The sequence below is a fragment of the Myotis lucifugus genome, unplaced genomic scaffold (genome assembly GCF_000147115.1).
Source record: "Myotis lucifugus unplaced genomic scaffold, Myoluc2.0 scaffold_362, whole genome shotgun sequence".
Classification (NCBI taxonomy): Eukaryota; Metazoa; Chordata; class Mammalia; order Chiroptera; family Vespertilionidae; genus Myotis; species Myotis lucifugus.
The window spans coordinates 28,149-52,072 of NW_005871410.1; the positions used below are offsets into that span (position 1 = coordinate 28,149).

At 39.7% G+C, this 23,924-nt stretch overlaps 2 protein-coding genes across 2 annotated transcripts in view; one reads left to right on the forward strand and one right to left on the reverse strand.

Moving 5' to 3' along the window:
- The window catches only part of LOC102433924 (serine-protein kinase ATM-like), a gene marked incomplete at its 5' end in the record, with an annotated part of 35,870 nt that extends 26,921 nt beyond the window's left edge, over positions 1-8,949 (forward strand). The window contains 5 exons of the mRNA XM_023764918.1: positions 166-252; positions 2,455-2,569; positions 5,344-5,407; positions 7,556-7,692; positions 7,800-8,949. Of these exons, the coding sequence (XP_023620686.1) occupies positions 166-252; positions 2,455-2,569; positions 5,344-5,407; positions 7,556-7,692; positions 7,800-7,983 (587 nt within the window). The remainder of the gene's footprint in view (positions 1-165; positions 253-2,454; positions 2,570-5,343; positions 5,408-7,555; positions 7,693-7,799) is intronic.
- Positions 8,950-22,724: 13,775 nt separating this feature from the next.
- CUNH11orf65 (chromosome unknown C11orf65 homolog) overlaps positions 22,725-23,924 on the reverse strand; it is a 69,480-nt gene continuing 68,280 nt past the window's right edge. The window contains exon 9 of the mRNA XM_023764917.1: positions 22,725-23,116. Coding sequence (XP_023620685.1) covers positions 23,019-23,116 — 98 coding nt within the window. The 3' untranslated portion in view covers positions 22,725-23,018. The remainder of the gene's footprint in view (positions 23,117-23,924) is intronic.

The following is a 23,924-nucleotide window of genomic DNA, read 5'->3' on the forward strand; positions in this document are numbered from 1 at the left end:
GACTTCAATTCAAAATGGCCAGCTATGAACATGATTTCATTAAGTAGGCTAAAAAGCCCAAGCTACTTAAAATTATGTAGTCAATGATAATAGTTGAAATTATGACTAAATATGTTATTAGAAATAGATGATATCAGTGATTTCAGGTTTGTTTTTTTCCCCCAGTTGGTTACATACTTGGACTTGGTGATAGACATGTACAGAATATCTTGATAAATGAGCAATCAGCAGAACTTGTACATATAGATTTAGGTAAGTCATAAAAGATACGTATTTTTATTTTGTTTAATAACTAGTCATCAAGAAATGTTGTTTTCCTACCAAAGAAGATGTATATGTTATAGGAATGGGGAGACAGTCAGTGTGCCAGAGTAGAGCCTGCATGTAATCGAGTAGCATGAGAGATAGATTGCTACGAGGCTGTAAAAAGCCAAGCTAAGAAGTTTCAACTTTAATCTGTTAAGTAATGGGAAGTAAATGAAGATATATTTAAGCAAGACGTGATTACATTTGATTATTGGAAAGGTAATTTGGGAGCAGTATTTATTGGCTGCGGGAAGGCAGGTTAGTTGGTATTATAGTAGTGTAGACAAGAGAGGTTGAAGATTTGGACGACATTTGTGAAGACCAGAGCATTGGATTTGGGGGACTTTTTGCGGTAACCTGCACCAGTGATCTTAGATGTGGGAACTGTGGGAGGGGGGCTCCAGGGGAACTGAAGTTTCTAGTAAGGAGCAGAGCAGGTTTTGTAAAGAATAAGGAAGCAGTAAGTTTAGTTTTGCAATTTCCAGATGGAGTAGGCAGTTTAATATATAGGAGAACAAAGAAGTTGAGCATAGTGACGTGGAACTTTCAGCAAGATTTCAGGTGAAGTGAGTGGACTGGAGGAGGTTCTGAACTCATGCATCCGCCGTGATAAAGAAGACCAAGGATGGGGTGTGAGGAATGCTGGTGTTGAAAAGGCTGAGTCAGAAGAAAAACAGGAAAAACCAATAAGTCATGGAAACTAGGAGGGGGGCGTATCTGGAGGAAACATTTTTATGAAGGAAGAAGTGGTCCGTAGTGGCCGATACAGAAAGGTCAAATAAGATGAATGCAGTAAAAAAGGCCTTTGTATTTAACAATCAGTCTTAGAGGCCTAGGAAGTAACTTTTGGATAGAATGGTTGAAGTGAGACTATAAAAAGGCAAGGATCGAATGAAAGTTAAAGATGTATAGACTAAGAATGTGGAATTGTCCCGCAAGAAGTTTAGAAGGGGAGGGTAGGGTGGGAGAAATTTGCCACAGAGATGATGTAGAGACACATATTCACTCCTTTTTTTGGTTAGTTTTGACTGTTTTTTGTTTGCTTTGTTTAATATGAGAGATGCATGAACATGTTAGATGTTGATAAAATACAGGAAAGATAAAATTAAAACAGCAAGGGAAATTATAAAGTGCATGCTCGGTAGAATTGGCTTTACATTGGAGGCATGTGAGCTTTTCTGCTAAGAGGAGGAAAGGATGAGTGCTAATAGGAAAGTCAGAAGCTAGAGGGAAAGAGAATTTTAGGAAAATTGTATTTACTCTTCTGTTATTTCTGAGAAATAGAAAGCATGTTTACTTGCTAATAATCAGAGGGATGGTAATCAACCTTAAAAGAACAATAAAATTCTAAAACAGGTACCAAGAAAATGAGACCAAGAGTTGTAGAAAGGGAGAAGTAAAAAGACATGCAAAGCAGTTTAAGGGTCACTTTCCTAAGGTGATAATCCTAAATTTGTAGTGGAGCCAATAGTGTCTCCATATGACTTCTTCCACCAATCCTGAACATCCCTGGAGTTGAAGTTTTAGTTAGAAATAGTAGGTGTGGTGGGGCAAGGAGATTTGAGGTACTAGTGAGAGTAATCAACTTTGTAGTCTATACTCTGGGCTAAGCAGGGAAGGAAGAGAGGCTAATAGACTAGAAATCTCAATGAGTTTGAAGACTATTAAATAAGTGTACAGAAGAAGAGGTCTTGATTAGAATGTAGAATTTAAGAATTCTAAGAAGGTACAGTTTTAAGAAATTAGAAATTCTACAATGTAATCCACATAGATGGTTTTCTAAGAGAGAATAAAATTTAATTCCATTAGAAAGAGATCAAAGATATTATAAATATAAAGATATATATATATATATATATATATATATATATACTCTGCATTTTAAATTCTACCTGTAACTACTTCTTTTTTAAAACCATCCTTGAACCTATATTTCTCTAATTATGTCAAGAAGTAGTAAATGTTTCTTTAACAGTGGTGGAGATGAGGAAGCTGGGCTGAGCAGAAATGGAGTGAACTACTGTGTGTTGTAGCACTGAGACGATATAGGTGACAGAGTATTCGGTGCCTCTACAAAGTTCACGTGCCATTTGGGAGGAAAGTCAATTAGCTATGGAACCTCCTAACCTCACTGTGTTTTTCTCTTAGGGGTTGCTTTTGAACAGGGTAAAATCCTTCCTACTCCTGAAACAGTGCCTTTTAGACTCACCAGAGATATTGTGGATGGGATGGGCATTACTGGTGTTGAAGGTGTCTTCAGAAGGTAAGTGATGTAAGATAGGGCAGATGATTTTAGGTGTCAAAGTTATTTGGGTTGTTGATTTTTATAGATTATAGAATTCATTGCTAGAATTACATGCCAGTGCTTTGCCAGCACTAAGGAAGAGACCCTGGCTGAGAATAGCAATTGTTTCCCCTTCTTTCAGGTCACCTGGGACCTCACCCAATATATCAGGCGTACTGTCCTTCCTAACCTCTGGAAGCTGCCCACCTTTATCTTCAATGCCTCTGTTTGACTAACTTTCCTTTTAATGTTCGGAACTCCTCTCAGGTGCTCATCGGTGGGCGTATAATCGGTCCCAAAGGAGCTTATGAGCCAATTCCAGTGCCTACTAAAAGAAATGTGCAGTTCCCTATATTTTCCCTGCATAGGTCTATGTACTCAATTTTTAATGGGGCAGATTCTAATAATTACCACAGTAATTAATGACTGAAAGAAATATTTCATAGTATTGTATTATTCTTATATTCACACATATATATTTTTTATTAAAGTATAATTGACATACAATACTTCATTAGTTTCAGGTGTATAATGTAAGAGTTCGACATTTATATATATACCTTACTATGCGATCACCATGATAAATCTAAAATTTATCGCCATATAAAATTATGATATTGTTGACTATATTCCCTGTGCTGTATATTACATCCCTATGACTTGTTTATTTTATTTTATTCTTTACTTGTTTATATTATAACTGGAAGTTTGTACCTCTCAATCCCTTTCACCTTTTTATTCATTCCCCCCACCTCCTCCCTTCTGACAGCTATCAGTCTCTGTTCTCTGTTTCTATGAGTCTGTCTCTGATTTGTTTTGTTGATTTTGTTTTTTTAGATTCCACACATAAGTGAAATCATAGGATATTTGTCTTTCTTTGTCTGACTTATTTTAGCCTCTAGATCTACGTAACAGCTTTGTTGCTGTTGCTTCTGGAGACACATCTAAAAATATATTACTGGGGTTGATGTTAAAGAATTTACTGCCTATGTTTTCTTCTAGGAGATTTGTGGTTTTAGGTCTTATATTTAAGTTTTTAAAATCCACTTTGAGTTTATTTTTATGTATGATATAAAAGAGTGATCCAGTTGTGTGTTTTTTTGCATTGTTGCAAATGGTAAGATTTCATTCTTTTTTTATTGCTGAGTAATATTCCATTGTGTGTATATATAACATCCTCTTTATCCATTCATCTATTGATGGACACCTAGTTGCTTCCATAGCTTGGCTATTGTAAATGCTGCAGTGAACATAGGGGGTGCATATATATTTTCGAATTAGTGTTTTTATTTCAATAAGTACACAGAAGTGGAATAGCTGAGTTGTATAGCAGTGCTATTTTTAATTTTTTTAGGCACCTCTGTACTGTTTTCCACAGTGGCTGCACCAATTTACAATCCCACCAACAGTGCACAAGGGTTGCCTTTTTTCAACATCCTTGTCAACACTTGTTTGTTGACATTTGATAATAGCCATTCTGACAGGTGTGAGGTGATATCTCGTGTGGTTTTGACTTGCATTTCCCAGATGATTAGTGATGTTGAGCATCTTTTCATATGTTTGTTGGCTCTCTGTACAGGGTAGAGCTAAAGTAGTTTTAGAGTTGTGAATATGCAAAACACAGATTTAATTCTTTGTATTATCATATATTAATTTCCAGTGGGACAAAGATAGATTTATGAAAAACAATTTATTTCTGTATTATTTATTAACTATTGTATTAGTTTCCATACAAACAACTGTAAACCTACTTTTGTTCTGCTGTGTATGCCTTTGGAGAAATGTCTGTTCAGGTACTCTGCCCAATTTTTAATTGGATTGTTTGTTTTCTGATTTGTGAGTTGATTTCATCATATATTTTGGATATTAACCTCTTATCTGGTATATCATTAGGTTGTCTTTTTGTTTTGTTGATGGTCTTCTTTGCTGTGCAGAAGCTTTTTAGTTCCATAATGCTTTTGTTGCTGCTGCCTGGAGAGACATCTCCAAAAAAATATTGCTAAGATTCATATCAAAGGGTTTACTGACTATGTTTTATTCTAGGAGTTTTATGGCTTTTAAAGATTTATACTTAAGTCTTTAATCCATTTTGAGTTTACTTTTATATATGGTACAAGAAAATTGTCCAGTTTTATATTTTTGCATGTATCTGTTTAGTTTTCCCAACACCATTTATTGAAGAAGTTGTCTTTTCCCCACTGTGTATTCTTGCCTCCTTTGCCGTGGATTAAGTGACCATATAAGTGGGTTTCTTTCTGGTTTCTCTATTCTGTTCCATTTATTTATTTTTATTTTTATTTTATTATTTTTTTAAATATATTTTATTGATTTTTTACAGAGAGGAAGGGAGAGAGATAGAGAGTTAGAAACATCGATGAGAGAGAAACATCGATCAGCTGCCTCCTGCACATCTCCTACTGGGGATGTGCCCGCAACCCAGGTACATGCCCTTGACCGGAATCGAACCTGGGCCCTTTCAGTCCGCAGGCCGACGCTCTATCCACTGAGCCAAACCGGTTTCGGCTATTCTGTTCCATTTAGATATATATTTGTATTAATTTTAGATACATCTATTGAAAGCCCACTCTGCCAAGTTCTATGCTCTTTGAGATATTAACTTGGAAATTATTAATAAGGATCATCTCAGTATACTACACATGAATATAGATGATAGATAGATACATACATACATACATAGATGGATTTGAAAACATTGGTGTATAACAAAACCCATATTTACAATGTGCTTGTAGATGCTGTGAGAAAACCATGGAGGTGATGAGAAACTCTAAGGAAACACTGCTAACCATTGTGGAGGTAAAGTATATTTAAGGAAGTCTTTATTTCTCTACCTGTCAGGCTGTTAGCAGGTCACTGATTTGAGGATGAATGCCTCATTTCCGTGTGGTGGAGTGATGTGGGCTGCAGGAGGGGAGGGGCTTGCACACATGGGTGAATGGTGGTTTAGAATGGCTCCAGTTCCCTCCAGCTTCTTACCGTGTTACAGCCTAATAGTCATCTCTAGTCTTTATTACATAACTCAGCACTTTTATATCTTAGCCTTCTCGTTTTGTATTGTTTTCAGAATGGATTCCATTGCAGGATTAAGAGAAATCATTAGTTATCTCCCACCCCGAGGTTCAGAACCATTTAGTCTGGCAGATGGAGGTCAGAGTCAGCATTGGTAGTGGAGGGGCATGGCTGCAAGTGCAAACTGGCTTGCAGCCGGTGTTCCCTGCTGTCCAACCTTGGGGCATGCACACTGCACCAGGCTCACTGCCTCATGCTAAACGGCAGAAAGGGGAGGAAGTCGAGCACATTTCCAGTGCTCATGACCTTAGCTTTCCCCGGCGAGAACTGGGCAACTAAGGCAGGCGTTCACCACCCTGGTCGAGTATCTGCAGCAGAGACAGGGAGTCTTTCCTCCTCAGGGAAGCATGGGACGTGGAGCTTGGGCATGCCTCCCTCACATCCTTTAGCTTTTTGTTCCATTAACCTGGTGGTGCTGGCCCTGGCTGGACTTCAGTATCCCCTGGACTGCTTTTACAGAATATTGATGCTAACCAAATTCGAACATTTGTATTTTTTAAAAACTCTATGCAGCCAGGGTTGAGAATTAGTCCAATTCACCAACATTCACCTTTGAGCCTGTGGTCAACAAGGGTGGGTGTATCCTGTGTAGAGTGAAATTAACAGTCTGTTAGGGAGGTCCTGTGTCCACCTTATGAACCACGGAGATCTGTGGAATGCTGGTGGCAATACGGATTTTTGCTACCAAGGGGATCCCAGTAGTATGTTGATAATTTAAATAAAAGGCTGTACCCAAGGCTGAATAAAGATGCATTCCCTTTTCTTTCTCTTTCTTTCTTTCTTTCTTTCTTTCTTTCTTTCTTTCTTTCTTTCTTTCTTTCTTTCTTTCTTTCTTTCTCCTTCCTTCCTTCCTTCCTTCCTTCCTTCCTTCCTTCCTTCCTTCCTTCCTTCCTTCCTTCCTTCCTTCCTTCCTTCCTTTCTTTCTTTCTTTCTTTCTTTCTTTCTTTCTTTCTTTCTTTCTTTCTTTCTTTCTCTTTCTTTCTCTCTCTCTCTCTCTCTCTCTCTCTCTCTCTCTCTCTCTCTCTCTCTCTCTTCCTTCCTTCCTTCCTTCCTTCCTTCCTTTTTTAAATATGTTTTTATTGATTTCAGAGAGGAAGGGAGAGGGAGAAAGAGATAGAAACATCAGTGATGAGAGAGAATCATGGATTGGCTGCCTCCTGCACACCCCCTACTGGGGACGGAGCCCACAACCCGGGCATGTGCCCTGACCAGGAATCAAACTGGGACCTTCTGGTTCATAGATCGATGCTCAACCACTGAGCCACACCAGCCGGGCTCCATGTGTATCTTAAGATGTTAACCATAACACTAGACCTTGGGTATTGAGGAGCTTTCAATAAATTATACCTTTTTTTTCTCCCTTCAAAGTTGGAACTGAGAGAAAAAGCCTTAGAATAGGATGGAGTTCAAAATGTCAGGTTATTACTGATAAAACTGTTGGAGAACATGGCCTGCGAGTGAGATCCATATAGTCTTGTTAGTGCTGTCCACCTCCCATGACCTAACCTGTCCCACCTGAGGGAGAACAGGGCTTGCAGAGTACATGCCCTTATCCAGGACAGGAGAGAGAAGGAAAGGAAGTGACTGGTGCTTATCCCTTCTAATAGGTTAGTTTCACCCAGTAAAGAAACATGGGTCAAGATCTACCCCCACCAGGGAGGAAGAGTGACTCCAGAACGGGATAAGAAGCCCGGAGCATTATGTCATGTAGTTTCCTCCGTAAGGAAACAAGAAGCCTGTGCAATAAGTTTGTCCCTCCTGCAGTCGACTGCCGTATGACCGGCCGCTGTTATGTTTATAATACTGGTTATGCTGTTTATAGCGAACCCCATCAATGCACATTGTTCTTCTGATCCGTCTGTTCTCTCTGTCTAGGTCCTCCTGTACGATCCTCTCTTTGACTGGACCATGAATCCTCTGAAAGCTTTGTATTTACAGCAGAGGCTGGAAGATGACACTGAGCTTCACCCCACGCCCAATGCAGATGACCGAGAGTGCAAACGAAACCTCAGGTGAGCGGATTTTAGGAAAGAGCTATAGTCAGTTGTTCAGATCTTCCTATTCCCCAGGCCCTTTGAGCTGTTCCACCTCATTAACACCTTTGTGTTTTTGTCATTAGTGAAATTGACCAGAGTTTCAACAAAGTAGCTGAGCGTGTCTTGATGAGACTACAAGAGAAACTAAAAGGAGTGGAGGAAGGAACTGTGCTCAGTGTGGATGGACAAGTGAATTTGCTCATACAACAGGCCATGGACCCCAAAAACCTCAGCCGGCTTTTCCCAGGATGGAAAGCTTGGGTGTGATATTTGGCATATGAAATACCCTTGAACTCAACCTTCAGAGGTTATCTGTTGGCCATTATTTTTGACCCACCTCCATACTTTGAATATATGGTATTAATATTAGCTAAGCAAACTACTTACTGTGTTGTTTAAAAAGTGTTTCATACTCGCTTCAGTCACCTAAAGTTGCTTTGAGGTCTCAAGGGACATCTCTACTTGCACACTTTAGAAATAATTATCATTCATGCTTTACTTCTAGGCTAAACATTTATTTTTTTCTCCTCAAGTTCATGCCTGTATCATTTCCCGTAGAGTCACTGACTTATTTTTGCTTTAGCTGAAAATGGAAGCAGAGGAATGCCGGAATATCACTGACAGTTTCTCCTGCCTTATATATTAGAACCACTGGTTTTAATTAACATTTGTTTCCCAGATATTACATTTGAATGAAAATTATTTTATATTAACATATACAAGGAAGAAAAAAATTCAAAATTGTAACCATCTATATATCAGGGTAAAAACAACCTTAAAAATAAGAAACAATGTTGGAAACAGCAGCATTTAATAGGTTTGGGTTTTTAGTAGCAAGATCACTCAATGTTACTGAATAAAAAAAGTTGTATGGAGAAAAAACTTCAAGTATGATTACTATTATAAAAAGATGTATATTGAACCTACTCATTCTATCCTCTTTACCTTTTAAGCCCATCTGTGTTTTCCATTACTTTATATTTCTGTGATGCCTTCATCTCTGTCTTCTAGGTCATGAATTATCTTGTCAGCTATCTGTATAATCTCCTTTTAAAATTATTCATTGGGTTTCTTCTTTCAAAATTTGCTTTTAATTTCTAGCTGTGTATCATTCTTCAGATCTGCCTGTTGTTTCATGATGTCCTTTTAAAAAAACTTTTCAGTTCCTTTTGTGTCACTAATCACTTTAATTAAACATCCCTGTTTTATAGGCTAAAAGCTCTATTAAATCAAGTTCCTGTTGTTTGTGTGTGTTGGTCCTTATATATATTTGTAGACTGTTTACCCGTGTATTTTGTAAGTTTGAAAAGTGAGCTTATTTTCAGCAAGGCTTTCTCTGGGGGGATCGTGCGTGACCTGTGTTAAGAATAATTCCTTCGAGATAAATTTTGTGTCTTATGTCATATTCCCAGGGCTGTTACTAAGAACCACTGGATGTTAATTTCTTGGCTTCTGAGTTTCCTGACCTCAGAGTGTAAATACTGAGGAGACTCCCAGGCCAAGACTGACCCTTCCTCAGTGTCCTCCTGTGCTGGTGGGCAGAATGTTTCCTGGACCCCTTCCCTGAGGCTGCCCTCCTCATGTGTCCCAGCTTCATGTTGGGCTGCAGGGGAGGTGTGTTTTACTCCTACCCGCTGCCTTCTGCAAGTCCAAGGTTTCACCATTTCCCTTATAGACAGATGTTAAAGCAGAAACCCATAGGTTAGTAGAGTTGGCAGTGGAAACCACGTAGAGAAGCTACTAGAAAAGCTAATAAATTGAGACTAAACAGTTTGTCCAGATCAAGGAGATCATAGCCACCCCACCATTCTCTGTGCTAGTCATACCACCCCAAAGTATCTCCCTCATCAGTAGGTACGTAAATCCATGGTTATTATAGCATACACTTAGAATATGTACACTTAGAAATGCTAAGAATTTGAAATGGTCTAAAGCAAATAAATGCAAAACGAAAAAACTTTGAACTTACTAAAGATTTAAGTAAGCTGGTCTTTAAAAATATGGAATGCTAGTGTACTGGCTTGAAATATAGAGATATAATGCCATTTCACATTTTAATTGCACCTTAATGAAATTATATATTTTATATAGATTTATTTTAGGACTATTGAATGTATTTCTTTACTGTTACTGTTTCTGAATAAATAATTCTAAAAATGTGTGCTAAGACTCATTCATGTTATTCACATCTTTGAGTGTTCTGTGTGCCAGGCATGGTGCCGGGTCCTAGGGAAGCAGCCGTGAGCAAAGAGGGCACAGCCACCCTTACAGAGCTCAGTCTGGGCCAGGCAGGCAACAAAGGGGTGTGAACTGGGGAGCCTGCTGCACAGAACCAGCCAGGTAGGCGCATCTCAGTCTAAACAGTCTGGGAGTACTTCTTAATTACCCCATGACGAAAGGCAAATGAATGTTTTTTGGGCCTAGAGCAGTTTGCTGACCACTGGCCTAGAGAAAAATCTAATTGACATTTCTAAAGTCTAAAAGATGGGTACTAGAATATGACAAATATGAAGATCCTGGTATCTTAAATGTGAAGTTAGTATACCACATGCTTATTTTCCTTTTTTTAATTGAATTTATTGGGGTGATAACCTATATAATAAAAGCTTAATATGCAAATCAACCGAACCATGGCACGACCAGTCACTATGACATGCACTTACCACCAAGGGGCAGGAGCTGTTGCCAGCCAAGGCGGGTGCCAGAGGGGTCCCCCCGATCGCCCCACCGGTCGCCCCACTGAGGGAGGTGACCAGCGGTGCCAGCAGGGGGCAGGGCTGGCTGGTGAGCGGGTGGCAGCGGAGTGTGGGGCCGGTGAGCGGGCGGCGCCAGGCCAGCCAAGGTGAGTGCCAGCTAAGTCCCCCCATCCTCCCCCCCCGATCACTCCACCAGTCGCCCCACAGATCGGCCCTGATCTCCAGCCAGGCCTAGGGACCCTACCCGGGCATTAATTTCATGCACCGGACCTCTAGTTGATTAATAAAACCAGGTGTACAGCTCTTTAACACATCATCTGCATAGTGCATTGTGCACTCACCACCCAAAGTCAAGACTTTCTGCCACCATTTACCTCCCCTCTCCCCTCTTCCACCTTTCCCTACCCCTTTTTCCCTCTGGCAATCACCAGACTATTGTTTGTGTCTACTTTTTTTTCTTAACCCTGTCACATTTTTCACGCAGATCCCCAACCTTTCTTCCCTCTAACAGTTGTCAGTGTTCTCTGTGTCTGAGTCTGTTTCTATTTTGTTAGTTTATTTTGTTCATCAGATTCCACATAAAAGTGAAATCATATGGTACTGTCTTCCTCTAACTGGCTTATTTCACTTAGCATAATACTCTTTAGATCCATCCACACTGTTACAAAAGGTAAGAGTCCCCTTTTAAAATATGTGTATATATATATATATATATTGATTTCATAGAGGAAGGGAAAGAGAGAGAAACATCAATGATGAGAGAGAATCATTGATCAGCTGCCTCCTGCAAGCCCCACACTGGGGATCAAGCCCACAACCCGGGCATGTACCCTGACCGGGAATCAAACCATGACCTCCTGGTTCATAGGTTGATGCTCAACCACTGAGCCACACCAGCTGGGCAAGAGTCCCTTCTTTTTTATGGTTGAGTAGTATTCCATTGTGTAAATGTACTGCAGGTTTTTTTTATCCACTCATCTACCGATGGACACTAGGGTTGCTTCCAAACCTTGGCTATTGTAAATAATGCTGCAATGAACATATGTTCTTTCAAAGTAGTGTATCAGGTTTCTTTGAATATATTCCCAGAGTGGAATTGTTGGGCAATAAGGCAGTTCCATTTTTAGTTTTTTGGGGAAACTCCATACTGTTTTCCACAGTAGCTGCCCCAATCTGCATTGCCACCAACAGTACATGAGGGTCCCCTTTTCTCTGCATCCTCGCCAGCACTTGTTGATTTATTGATGGTGTCCATTCTAACGCATGAGGTGATATATCATTGTGGTTTTAATTTGTATTTCTGTGATGATTAGTGGTGTTGAGCAGCTTTTCATGTCTTTTGGCCATCTGTATGTCCTCTTTAGAGAAGTGGCAAATACGTTCTCCTATTCCATGGGTTGTCTTCATTTTGTTGATGGTTTTCCTTGCTGTGCAAAAGCTTTTTAGTTTGATGTAGTTTCATTTGTGTATTTTTTTCTTTTGTTTCCCTTGCCTGAGATATATCAGAAAAAATACTGCTATGAGAAATATCTGAGACTTTACTGCCTATGTTTTCTTCTAGGATTTTTATGGTTTTCTGACTTACATTTAAGTCTTTAATCCATTTTGAGTTTATTTTTGTGTATGGTTTAAGGAGGTGATCTAGTTCCATTTTTTTGCATGTACCTGTCTAATTTTTCCAACACCATTTATTAAATAGACTGTCTTTACCCCCTTGTATGTTTCTGCCTCCTTTGTCAAATATTAATTGGCCATAAAGGCATGTATGGGTTTATTTCTGGGCTCTCTATTCTGTTCCATTGATTTATATGTCTGTTTTTATGTATCATGTTTTTTTTTATTACTATGGCCTTTTATAGTTTGATATCAGGTAGCATGATACCTCCAGCTTTGTTTTTTCTCACAACTGCTGTGGCTATTTTGATTCTCTTGTGGTTCCATATAAATTTTTGGAATGTTCTAGTTCTATAATATTGAATCTATAGATTGCTTTGGGTAGTATGTACATTTTAATGATGTTAATGCTTCCTATCCATGAACACAACATATGCTTCCACTTGTATCTCCTTCACTTTCTTTCTTCAGTGTCTTATTTTTTTACTACAGGTCTTTTGCATCCTTGGTTAAAGTTATTCCTAGGTATTATTTTATGCAGTTGTAAATTGGACTGTTTTCTTTGTTTCCTGTTCTGAGAGTTCATTATTGGTGTATAAAATGCCACTGATTACTGAATATTAATTTTGTATCCTGCTACTTTACTGAATTCATTTATCAGTTCTAGTAGTTTTGGGTGAGATTTTTAGGGTTTGCTATGTACAGTATCAAGTCATCTATATATATAAAAGCCTAAGCGATCATTACAACCGAACAACTGGTCGACCAGTCGCTATGATGCACACTGACCACCAGGGAGCAGACGCTCAATGCAGGAGCTGCCCTCTGGTGGTCAGTGCACTCCCACAGCCAACCTCCCATGGCCGGCCAACCTCCTGCGGTCCCTCCCCCCAGGCCGGCCGGCCCTAGGCGAGATGGCCCCAATGGGCCTCAGTCACCAGCCAGGCTAAGGGGCCCTACCCATGCACAAATTCATGCACTGGGCCTCTAGTTTATGAATAATAATAGTTTTACTTCCTCCTTTCCAATTTGGATGCCTTTTTTTTCTTCTTGTCTGATCACTGTGGCTAGGACTTCCAGTACTGTGTTGAATAAGAGTGGTGAAAGCGGACATCCCTGACTTGTTCCTGACCCTAAGGAAAATGCTTTCAGTTTTTGACCACTTAGTGTGATGTTGGCTGTGAGTTTGTCATACATGGCCTTTATTATATTGAAGTAAGTTCCTTCTGTTCCCACTTTGCTGAGAGTTTTTATCAGTAATGGGTACTGGATTTTATCAGATGCTTTTTCTGCATCTATTGATACGATCATATTATTTTTATGCTTCATTTTGTTTATTTGGTGTATCACATTTGATTTGTGAATATTGTACCAACCTTGCATCCCCGTAATAAATCCCACTTGGTCATGGTGTATGATCTTTTTAATGTAGTCCTGGGTTCAGTTTGCTAATATTTTGTTGAGGACATGTTTATTTTATTTATTTTTAATATTTTTAAATCTTCACTTGAGGATACATTTTTATTGATATTTAGAGAAAGAGGAAGGGAGAGGGGGAGAGAGAAACATCCATGTGAAAGAGACACATTAATTGGTTGCCTCCCGTACGTACCCCGACCACGGATCGACCTTTCAGTGGGCGATGCTCCAACCAACTGAGCCACTCCAGCCACGCAAGGACATGTTTATTTTTTTAATTAAAAAAACAACAGCATAGCCAGTTTGCTCAGTGGTTAGCATTGGCCCACGGATTGAAGGGTCTCAGGTTCGATTCGGGGTCAAGGGCATGTACCTTGGTTGCAGGCTCAGTCCCTGGCCCTGATCTGGGTGCATGTGGGAGGCAACCAGTTGATTGATGTGTCTCAGATCGATGTTTCTCTCTCTGTCTCTGCCTCTCCCTTCCACTCTCTCTAAAAACCAATGGAAAAATATTCTCGGGTGAGGATTAACAAAACAAAAAACAACAATCACTCCTCTTCAGAGTTTCAGGCTCTTTTGTCTAGTTTCTGAAAAAAATGAATTTTGCATAAATATATACAGTAGAGTCAAAGTTTTCACAAAGATTAGATTCAGAATTTGGTGAGTAAGGTGTAAATCTCATAATGAAAATAATTCCCTAAAAAAAATCCCTTCCTTTACCTATAAAGTAAGCATGCATAATTTTTGAATGTACAGCAATATGTACAATTGTTCTCTTTCTACACTAGTGTACAGTGTATGATTCTAAGGGAGTGGTTTTTCTCTCCACCTACCCCAGTCCACCCCCACAGAGGATATTTGGCAATGTCTGAAGATAATTTTTTTGTCACTGACATGGTGAGAACATGAAACATTGACTTATAGTGTTGAAGATTAAGGTCAGTATTTCCAAACCAGGACAGAAACATATGGGAGAGGAATGGCCATGATTTTGCTATGCTATGAATGTGTTTTCATAGCTGGTCTGCTACTAATACGTGAATCACTATTTTTTATAATTGTAAAATACACATAACATAAAATTTACCATCTTAACCATTTTCTTATGTGCATAGTTCAGTAGTATTAAGTACATTCATCTTTTGTACAGCCAACCTCCAGCAGTCTTTTCACATTGTGATACTATAGTTCTAAACCCACTCCACAACTTCCCATATTCCCCTCCACCCAGCCCTTAGCAACCACCATTCTATTTTCTGTCTATGAATTTGACTACTCTAGCTACCTCCTATAAGTGGAATCATAAAGTATTTGTTTCTTGTGACTGGCTTATTTAACTGGCATAAGGTCCTTAAGGCTCATCCATGTTGTTGTATGTCAGAATTTCCTTTCTTTTTAAGGCTGAATAATCCATCATCTGTATGCTAGAGGCCCAGTGCACGGATTTGTGCACTGGTGGGGGCGTGGCCTGTGGGGGATTGGCTTGCTGTGGGAGCGCAGCTCATCCCAGTCAGCCTAGAGGCTGTGGACCCATCCTCTGAGCGGCTGCTGAATAAGGAAATTAGTCTGAGCTGATATTTCAGGGTAATGTCTTGGGTAAAGGTGTGTTCTGTGTCCTGGAGGAACCTGGCGGAAAGCTTTGCACCCCAAAGCCTCTTGATGAATGTCCTTGATGTGTGATGCCAGGTCAGTGACACCATCGGGGATGTTCAGGGCAGCCATGCTCCAGGAACCTCAGCCATGAGGACAGCCTCCCCGGGGGGTCCACAGTCACGCCCCCTCTTGCCATCCACCTATGCTCTTTCTAGAACACACCTTAGTGGGCTTGCATCAGCTGGTAGGGTCAGGCCAGAGTCTGGATTGTCTCAGGTATTTGATAGGTGCAGAGACTCAGCCTCACCCTGGGCCTGCTAGCGGCTGCTCCCACTGCGGGAGCACACTGACCACCAGGGGGCAGCTTCTGCATTGAGCATCTGCCCCCTGGTGGTCAGTGCGCGTCATAGTGACTGGCCGTTTCGCCGTTCAGTCGCTGGGCTTTTATATGTATAGATAACACATTTTGCTTATTCATTTATATGTTGATGCACACGAGTTGCTTCACCCTTTTGACTATTTTGAATAATGCTGCTGTGAACTTGGCTATACAAACATCTCTTTAGGTCCTTGCCTTTACTTCTTTGGGGTATATACCCAAAGTGGAATTGCTGGATCATATGATAGTTCTATTTTTAAGTTTTTTTGAGGACCACCATACTGTTTTTCATTGCAGCTACACCATATTACATTCCCACTAACACCACACAAGAACTCAAGTTTTTCCAGATCCTTACCAATACCTGTTATTTTTATAGTAGTCCTTCTAATGGGTGTGGGTGAGTCATTCTTGCAAACAAAAGGATTGTATACTTTATATTAGCTCTGATCAGTGGTATTGCAAGAAATGAGTTTCACCAGAAACACCAATCAGAAAGGATATATGCACCCATATGTTCATAGCAGCACAATTCACCATAGCTAAGATCTGGAAACAGCCTAAGTGCCCATCAGTAGATGAATGGATTAGAAAACTGTGGTACATCTACACGATGGAACACTATGCTGCTGTAAAAAAGAAGGAACTCTTACAATTTGCAACGGCATGGATGGAACTGGAGAGCATTATGCTAAGTGAAATAAGCCAGTCAATGAAGGAAAAATACCACATGATTTCACTCATTCATGGATAATAGAGACCATTATAAACTTTTGAACAATAATAGATACAGAGGCAGAGCTGCCTCACACAGATTGTCAAGCTGCAGCGGGAAGGCTGGGGAGGGTTGGGGGGCAGGAAGGAGAGGGGTAGGAGATCAACTGAAGGACTTGTACACAAGAACTCAAGTTTTTCCAGATCCTTGCCAATACCTGGGGTGGGGGAGGCCGGGGTATTGTCAAGGGCGGGGGAAGAAAAGGACACATATGTAATACCCTTTGTAATGTTAGCTCTGATCAGTGGTATTGCAAGAAATGAGTTTCAGAAGCAATACATGTTCTTCAATTGACACTTTTGAAACCTGATTCTATGTAATGTTAACCTTGCTAGTAAATCTTAATATTTGGTTGATATATTGTCTCCTAGTGTTTCCTGGTGTTTGAATATTCACTATTGAGTTAAAATTCTTTATTAACACTATTAGAATTAAAATTTCTTATTTCTTAAACAATGTTTTTAAAATATCCATGATTGTAAGAGCTGGAAGTATTTTAAGAAAGAAAAGGGTAATCAGCTGGTTGCAGATTTGTTTTAAGTTACTGCAGTGTAAAACACCATGAACAGGTGGATTTCATGAGCCTCTCAAACAAATTCAAGGCATGAAAAGGACAAAAAAATATTTAACCCTGATATGTCAATGGCTTTTATTTCTAAGGAGGATATAATCCTAATCCAAATGTTGCACAAATTTACTGATATTAGAAGAGCCCATTTTATGAGGTCAGGATTATCCTTATATCAAAAATTACAAAAAAGAAAACAAAAGACCAGTAGGCCTTCATGAACATAGTTGCAAAAGTTCTTAGAAATATTAGTGAATCAAGTCCATCAATATATAAAGACCAAATGGCAGTCCTGACCTGCGCGGTTCAATGGTTAGAGTTGGCCTGGGGATGGGAGGGTCATGGTTTCAATTCCAGTCAAGGACACCTATCTGGGGTACAGATTTGTTCCCCAGCCATTGTCAGGGTGCATGTGGGAGGCAACCAATCCATGTGTCTCTCTCACATCAACTTTTCTCTCTCTCTCTCTCTCTCCATGTGGGAGGCAACCAATCCATGTGTCTCACATCAACATTTCTCTTCTCTCTCTCTCTCTCTCTCTCTCTCTCTCTCTCTCTCTCTCTCTCCTTCCCTCCCTCCCTCCCTCCCTCCCTCACTTCCATTCTCTCTGGGGGAAAAAAAATCAATGGAAAAAAATATCCGTGGGTGAGGATTAAAAAAAAAAAAGACCAAATGGCATCATTCCAGGAATAGCAGGTTGGCTTCATATCTGAAAATCAATCGATGTAATAAACTGAAGGCAAGAATGCTACTCTTACCAGGTCTATTTAACATTGTACTAAGGCAAAAAAAAAAGATATATTATTATAATAATAATAAAGGGAATAAAAAGACAGTTTGTAAAGGGAGTACAGTTATAATCATTTGCAGATGATGTCTCCTATGTAGAAAATTCTAAAGAGTCTATTTTTTTTTAAGTCTAGAACCAGCCCTGCCTGAGTGGCTCAGTTGCTGGTTCAATCCCCAGTGGAGGCATGTATCGATGTTTCTCTCTCACATTGATGCTTTCTCTCCCTCTCCCTTCCTGTCTCTAAAATCTAAAATAAAAAAAAAAAACATTTGTAATTAAAAAGTTAGAACCAGTGAGTTTAACAAGGTAATTATGATACAGGTCAATATACAAAATACCAATAATATTTCTGTGTACTAGTGTTAAAATGTCCTGACTATGCCCAAGATGGAGTTGCTTATGCTAAACCCCATGTCAGCAAACGAAAGCTTAACTAAATTCCTGTGCTCAGCTCTCCCAGAAAACATAGCTCTGTGCCAACCAATGAGCACTTGCCTGCTTAGCACAAGTTACCTAACCCTGCTCCAAGCTTCCCTTTGCTCCGTATAAGGAAAGTACCCCTGTGTAACAATGAACAATGCCCAGTGTAACTCTTGTTCCTGCTCACTTTGGTCTATGAAACTCTCTCACTTTGTACAACCCTTGGAAACTCTTTCCTGTGTTCTAGACTTAATGCTTTCCAATTTATGAATTGTTAAATAAAAGTCAACTCGATCAGGAAATTAAGTGTCTGAAATTTTCTTTATCACCAGCAATGAACAGTTTAAAACTGAAATGTAAAAACAATAGCATAAAAAAATAGTTTGGCATAATTTCTTTCCCCAATCCTCACCCAAGGATAGATATGCTCTACTGATTGGGAGAGAGAGAGAAAGAGAGAGAGAGAGAGAGAGAGAGAGAGAGAGAGAGAGAGAGAGAGAGAGAGAGGAGCCACACACATCGAGGTATGAGAGAAAAATCATTTGGCTGCCTCCTGTACACACACTCTGATGGGGGATCGAGCCTGTAACCTAGGCATGTGCCCTGATTGGGAATCAAACCGGTAACTCTTTGGTGCTGGGACAATGCTCTAACCAGCTGAGCCACACTGGCCAGGGCGTTTGGCATAATTTTTATAAAAGATATGAAACCTATACATTAAAATTTACAAAACATTACTGAGAAACCAAGGGCCTAAATATACAGGGAGATGTACCATATTCATGGATTAATATGCTCTATTAAGATGGCATCTCTCGCCGAAACCGGTTTGGCTCAGTGGATAGAGCGTCGGCCTGCGGACTGAAAGGTCCCAGGTTCGATTCCGGTCAAGGGCATGTACCTGGGTTGCGGGCACATCCCCAGTGGGAGATGTGCAGGAGGCAGCTGGTCGATGTTTCTCTCTCATCGATGTTTCTAACTCTCTATCTCTCTCCCTTCCTCTCTGTAAAAAATCAATAAAATATATTAAAAAAAAAAAAAAAGATGGCATCTCTCTCCTAAATTGATATATAGAATCAGTGCAATCCAATCAAATTTCATCAGGCTTTTTTTTTTCTTTGAGAATTGATAATCTGATTGTACAATTTGTATGGGAATGTAAAGGAATTAGAATAGCCAAAACAGTTTTGAAAAGAAAAAAAAAACAAGCCCTAGCTGGTTTGCCTCAGTGGATAGAGTGTCAGCCTGTGGACCAAAAGGTCCTGGGTTTGATTCCAGTCAAGGGCATGTACCCTGGTTGCAGACTCCTCCCTGGCCCGGGCCCTGGTCCCGGTACATGCAGGAGGCAACCAATCGATGTGTTTCTCTTACATTGATGTTTCTCTCTGTCTTTCCCTCTCTCTTCCATTCTCCCTAAAAATCAATGGGAAAAAAGTATATCCTCAAGTGAGGATTAACAAAAAGAAGAAAAAAAACTAGTTTGGTCAACTTAAGCTAAATCCATAATAACAAAAATGGTATTGCCATAAAGATAAGACACAAAGATCAATGGAACAGGATAAAGAATCCAGAAATAGACTCGCATATATGCCATTTTCAGTGAGGGCTCCAAGGTAGCATAATAGGGAAAGGATAGTCTTCCTAAAAACTAGTGTATATACATATGCAAGGAAATGAATTTCAAACCTTCCTTCCCACTATACTAAAGGGTGTCCCAAAATTCACGCAAGAAGTAATTTTGATAGAAAACACAGGTTTATAATTAAAAATTGTAAATTTTTTATTGATTCATAAAGTATACAGTATAGGGTTATGTATGGAAAAGGATATCAGGTAAATGGCCTCCATGGCTTTGCTGGCACATATGCACTCTTTTGTTGAAATTTTCCATGACCGTTTTGCATAAATGTGGCTGAATTTCGTTGATACAGCGCTCAATTTCCTCCTTCAAGGCGTGGGTGGTTGTGGGCTTGTTGGCATAAACCTTAGACTTCAAAAAACCCCAAAGGAAAAAGTCCAACGGCGTTAAATTGCATGATCTGGGCGGCCAATTCTGATCACCAAAACGGGAAATTACATGACCAGGAAATGACTCATGCAGTAATTGAATTGTTTCTCGGGCTGTATGGCATGTGGCACCATCTTGTTGAAACCACATGTTGCCCACATCCATATCTTGCAATTTAGGCACAAAAAACTGGATTATCATGTCATGATAGCAAGCACCATTAACTGTTATTGCCTGAGCAGTCGCATTTTCGAGGAAGAATGGTCCAATGATGCCTCCAGCCCCAAATCTGCAACAAACAGTGACACGTTGTGGATGCATTTGTTTCTCAACAATCACTCGTGGATTTTCTGAACCACAAATGCGACAATTTCAGCCCGAGACACAATTCAATTACTGCATGAGTCATTTCCTGGTCCTGTTATTTCCCATTTTGGTGTTCAACGAAATTCAGCCACATTTATGCAAAACGGTCATGGAAAATTTCAACAAAATTGTGTATGTGCCAGTAAAGCTGTGGAGGCCATTTACCTGATATGCTATTCCATACATAACCCTATACTATATACTTTATGAATCAATAAAAAATTTTCAATTTTCAATTACAAACCTGTGTTTTCTATCAAAATTACTTCTTGCGTGAATTTTGGGACACCCTTTAGTATATAATCATTAACTTAAAATGGATGATATACTTAACTGTGAGAGCTAAAATTATAAAATCTGTATAAGGACTCCTTTGTGACCTTGGTTTAAGATTTCCTAGACAAGACACTAAAAGCATGAACAATAAAGAAAAAAAATTGTAACTGAGGCTTTATTAAAATTAAAAACTTTTCTCCCAAAAAGACATTGTTTAAGAAAAGGAAAGCACCAGTCACAGAATGGCAAAACAGTATCTCATAAAGGATTTGTTTTTAAGATATATCTTAAAATCTTTTAACAAAAAACACATTTAACTAATTAAAAGTGGGCAAAAGGTTTGAACAGACACTTTGCCCAAAAAGATATCCAAAGGCGAGTAAGCACATTAAAGATCCTCAACATCATAAGGCATTTGGAAAATGCAAGCTAAAGTCACAATGAAAACATTCACTATACATCCACTAGAACCACTGAGATGAAACATCTGACAACCTCAAGTGACAAAACCAAGTGGAGCATCTGAAACTAATTCATTGCTGGTAGAAATGCAAAATGGTACAGTCATTTTAGAAAAACATTCTTATAAAATAGTTAATATATAGTTACTAGAGGCCCAGTGCACGAAATTCGTGCATGGGTAGGGTCCCTAGTGGCTGCCGGCCACCGGCCGGGGCCTCCCTTCCCTGGCTGCCGGCCGGGGCCTTCCTTTGTTCCGTGCTGCCTCCTGGTGATCAGCACACATCATAGAAAGCGATCGAACTCCTAGTTGGTCGAACTCCCGAGGGGACACTTTGCATATTAGGGTTTTATATATATAGATTGCTTGCCTCAGCAATTACACTCCCAGGTATTTCCCAGGAGGAATTAAAACATGTCCCCATAAAGAAGAGGATATGAGTGTTCACAGCACCTGTATTCATTATGATCCCAAACTGGAAACAACCAGATGCCCATTGACTGGTGAATGGATATACAAATTGTGGTTTAATCATACAATTGTCATTTTAAAAAGAATGAACAACTGATGCAAGCAACAACAGAGTGACTCTCAAAAACATTATGCTAAATGGAAGAAACTGGACCAAAAAAGGCTACATGTAGTATCACTCCATTTATATGGCCTCCTAGAAATGGCAGAACTGTAGTGATTGAAAGATCAGAAGTTCCAGGGCTTGGGGTGGAATGAGTGGATTGACTGCAAAGATGCACATTTTGGGGGTGATGGAAATGCTTTATGTCTTAATTGTTGTGAAAATTACATTTGTCAAAACTCAACACTCAAATGGGTGAATTTATATGTAAATTATATTTCAATAAATCTGCTTTTCTTAAATACAATAGGTCTGTTACTGCTGATTTGTGTGTATGTGTGTGTGTGGGGGGGGGGGGTTTGTTTTTTGGTTAATCCTCACCCAAGGAAATTTTTTCCATTGATAAGGGAGGGAAGGGGAGAGACAGATAGAGAGAGAGAGAGAGAGAGAGAGAGAGAGAGAGAGAGAGAGAGAAAGAAACATAGATGTGAGAGAGACACATTGATTGGTTGCCTCCTGCAGGCACCCCAACCCTCAGGGGATCCAACCTGCAACCTAGGTATGTGCCCTTGACTGGAATCAAACCTGAGACCCTTTGGTGCGCAGGTCAATGCTCTAACCACTGAGTCACATGGGCCAGGTTTAATTTTTTTTTATAGTTGGGGCTATAAGCTCTGGTCGTTAGGATTGTAGACAGATTTTTAAAGACACGGTGTGATAAGTGTGATGGCAGGCAGCAGTAGAGGGTGCTTAGACCTGGAGGGTGTGGTGGATTCTTCCTTGACTCAACAGTCATCTCCAGTCCTCTACTCCTCCCACTGATAGGTTCTTGCTTTTCCAGCTTCTTCAGCTAAGGGTGCCCCAGTGATCTCGTTTTGTTCAAGGATGTCTAAGGTGACTAGGGCTGGGGCTTCTAGTAAGCCTATTGCTTTCCTAATAAAAACAGACTGTGCTATACTGTCTCCCTTTTCCCCTTTTTTAACGGGAAAGGAATTCTGCCTGATGTGATTGCTCAAGTAGAAGATACTTCAAAAAGGAAGAAAAACAAGCTGAAGATTTTCGCACCTAAGTATATTTATTTAAGTGTGATGGTTAGAATATTACAGTTTTCAGAATACCAGAAATAATTTCTGTATTTTCTATGACCACTGTATCTAGTCCAATGTTCTATTTCTTTTTAATCTTCCTTAATTGGGTAAATTCTGTGCCAAGAATATATGTCATTCTAGTCAGAATAACTTATCTCTTAAGTATAGCGAATGTAATCAGGGTTTGAAGGGCTATAGCTCAAAAAAGAAAAGAGTACTTTATATTTATGTTCCATAAGGGGAATTAGGTGTTAGGCTAGTAAAATTTGGTTCTTCTTAAGTATTTCCATATGAAGTATTATCTGATGTTCCCATGCCCTCTGATATCGCTGCATAGTCATATATATATTTCTGTTCTTGTTGAAACCTGAAACCTAGAGAGAGAGGAATGACAAATGTTTAGAAAGATGCCTGATGTGATAAGATATAGACTCATTCAATATACCAGGCTAAGGTCTATTCCACATTCCTTTCACCACTGTTAGAGCACCTATCTTTATATCCTACTTAACTGAAGCCATAAATGTCCCAAGTTTTTTAGTTCATCCTACTGTTTCCTACTATATTTCATTGTTTATCTCTACAAAAGGCTCTGAAGGACTTGGGTTTGAGTTTGATTTATTACTAACTAGAGGCCCAGTGCATGAAATTTGTGTACAGATAGGGTCCCTAGCAGCTGCTGGCTGCTGGGTGGGACCTCCCTCCCCGCGACTGCATGCCACTGTCACCGGCCAGGGCCTTTCTTCCTGCGTTTTGGCTGGATGGCCCCGCCTCCTGGTCAAATCGGCCGAACTCTTGGTCGAGGGGACAATTTGCATATTAGGCTTTTATTATATAGGATTAGCTGTGCAATTTGTGGCAAGTTATTTAACCTAAGTCCCAGTGTCCTCATCTATAAAATGGGGCTAACAATAGCACATACCTAATCATTTTTGTGAGAATTAAGTGTAATGTGCACGTAAAGGACTTAGCATTCAGCATGGTGTTTAGTTAGTGCCCCATAATTCACTACTAGCTAACAGTTTTTTATTCATAAATGAATAGAAGCCTTTTCTCTCTCTCGAGCTAAAGTTTCCAAATATCTGGATTAGATTACCTTGTGCTCTTGAAGAAGTGGCACACATTCTCTCCTCTTCTCCAGTGCCAGCACCTTCAATGTCTCACTTCTACTGACTTCAGCTA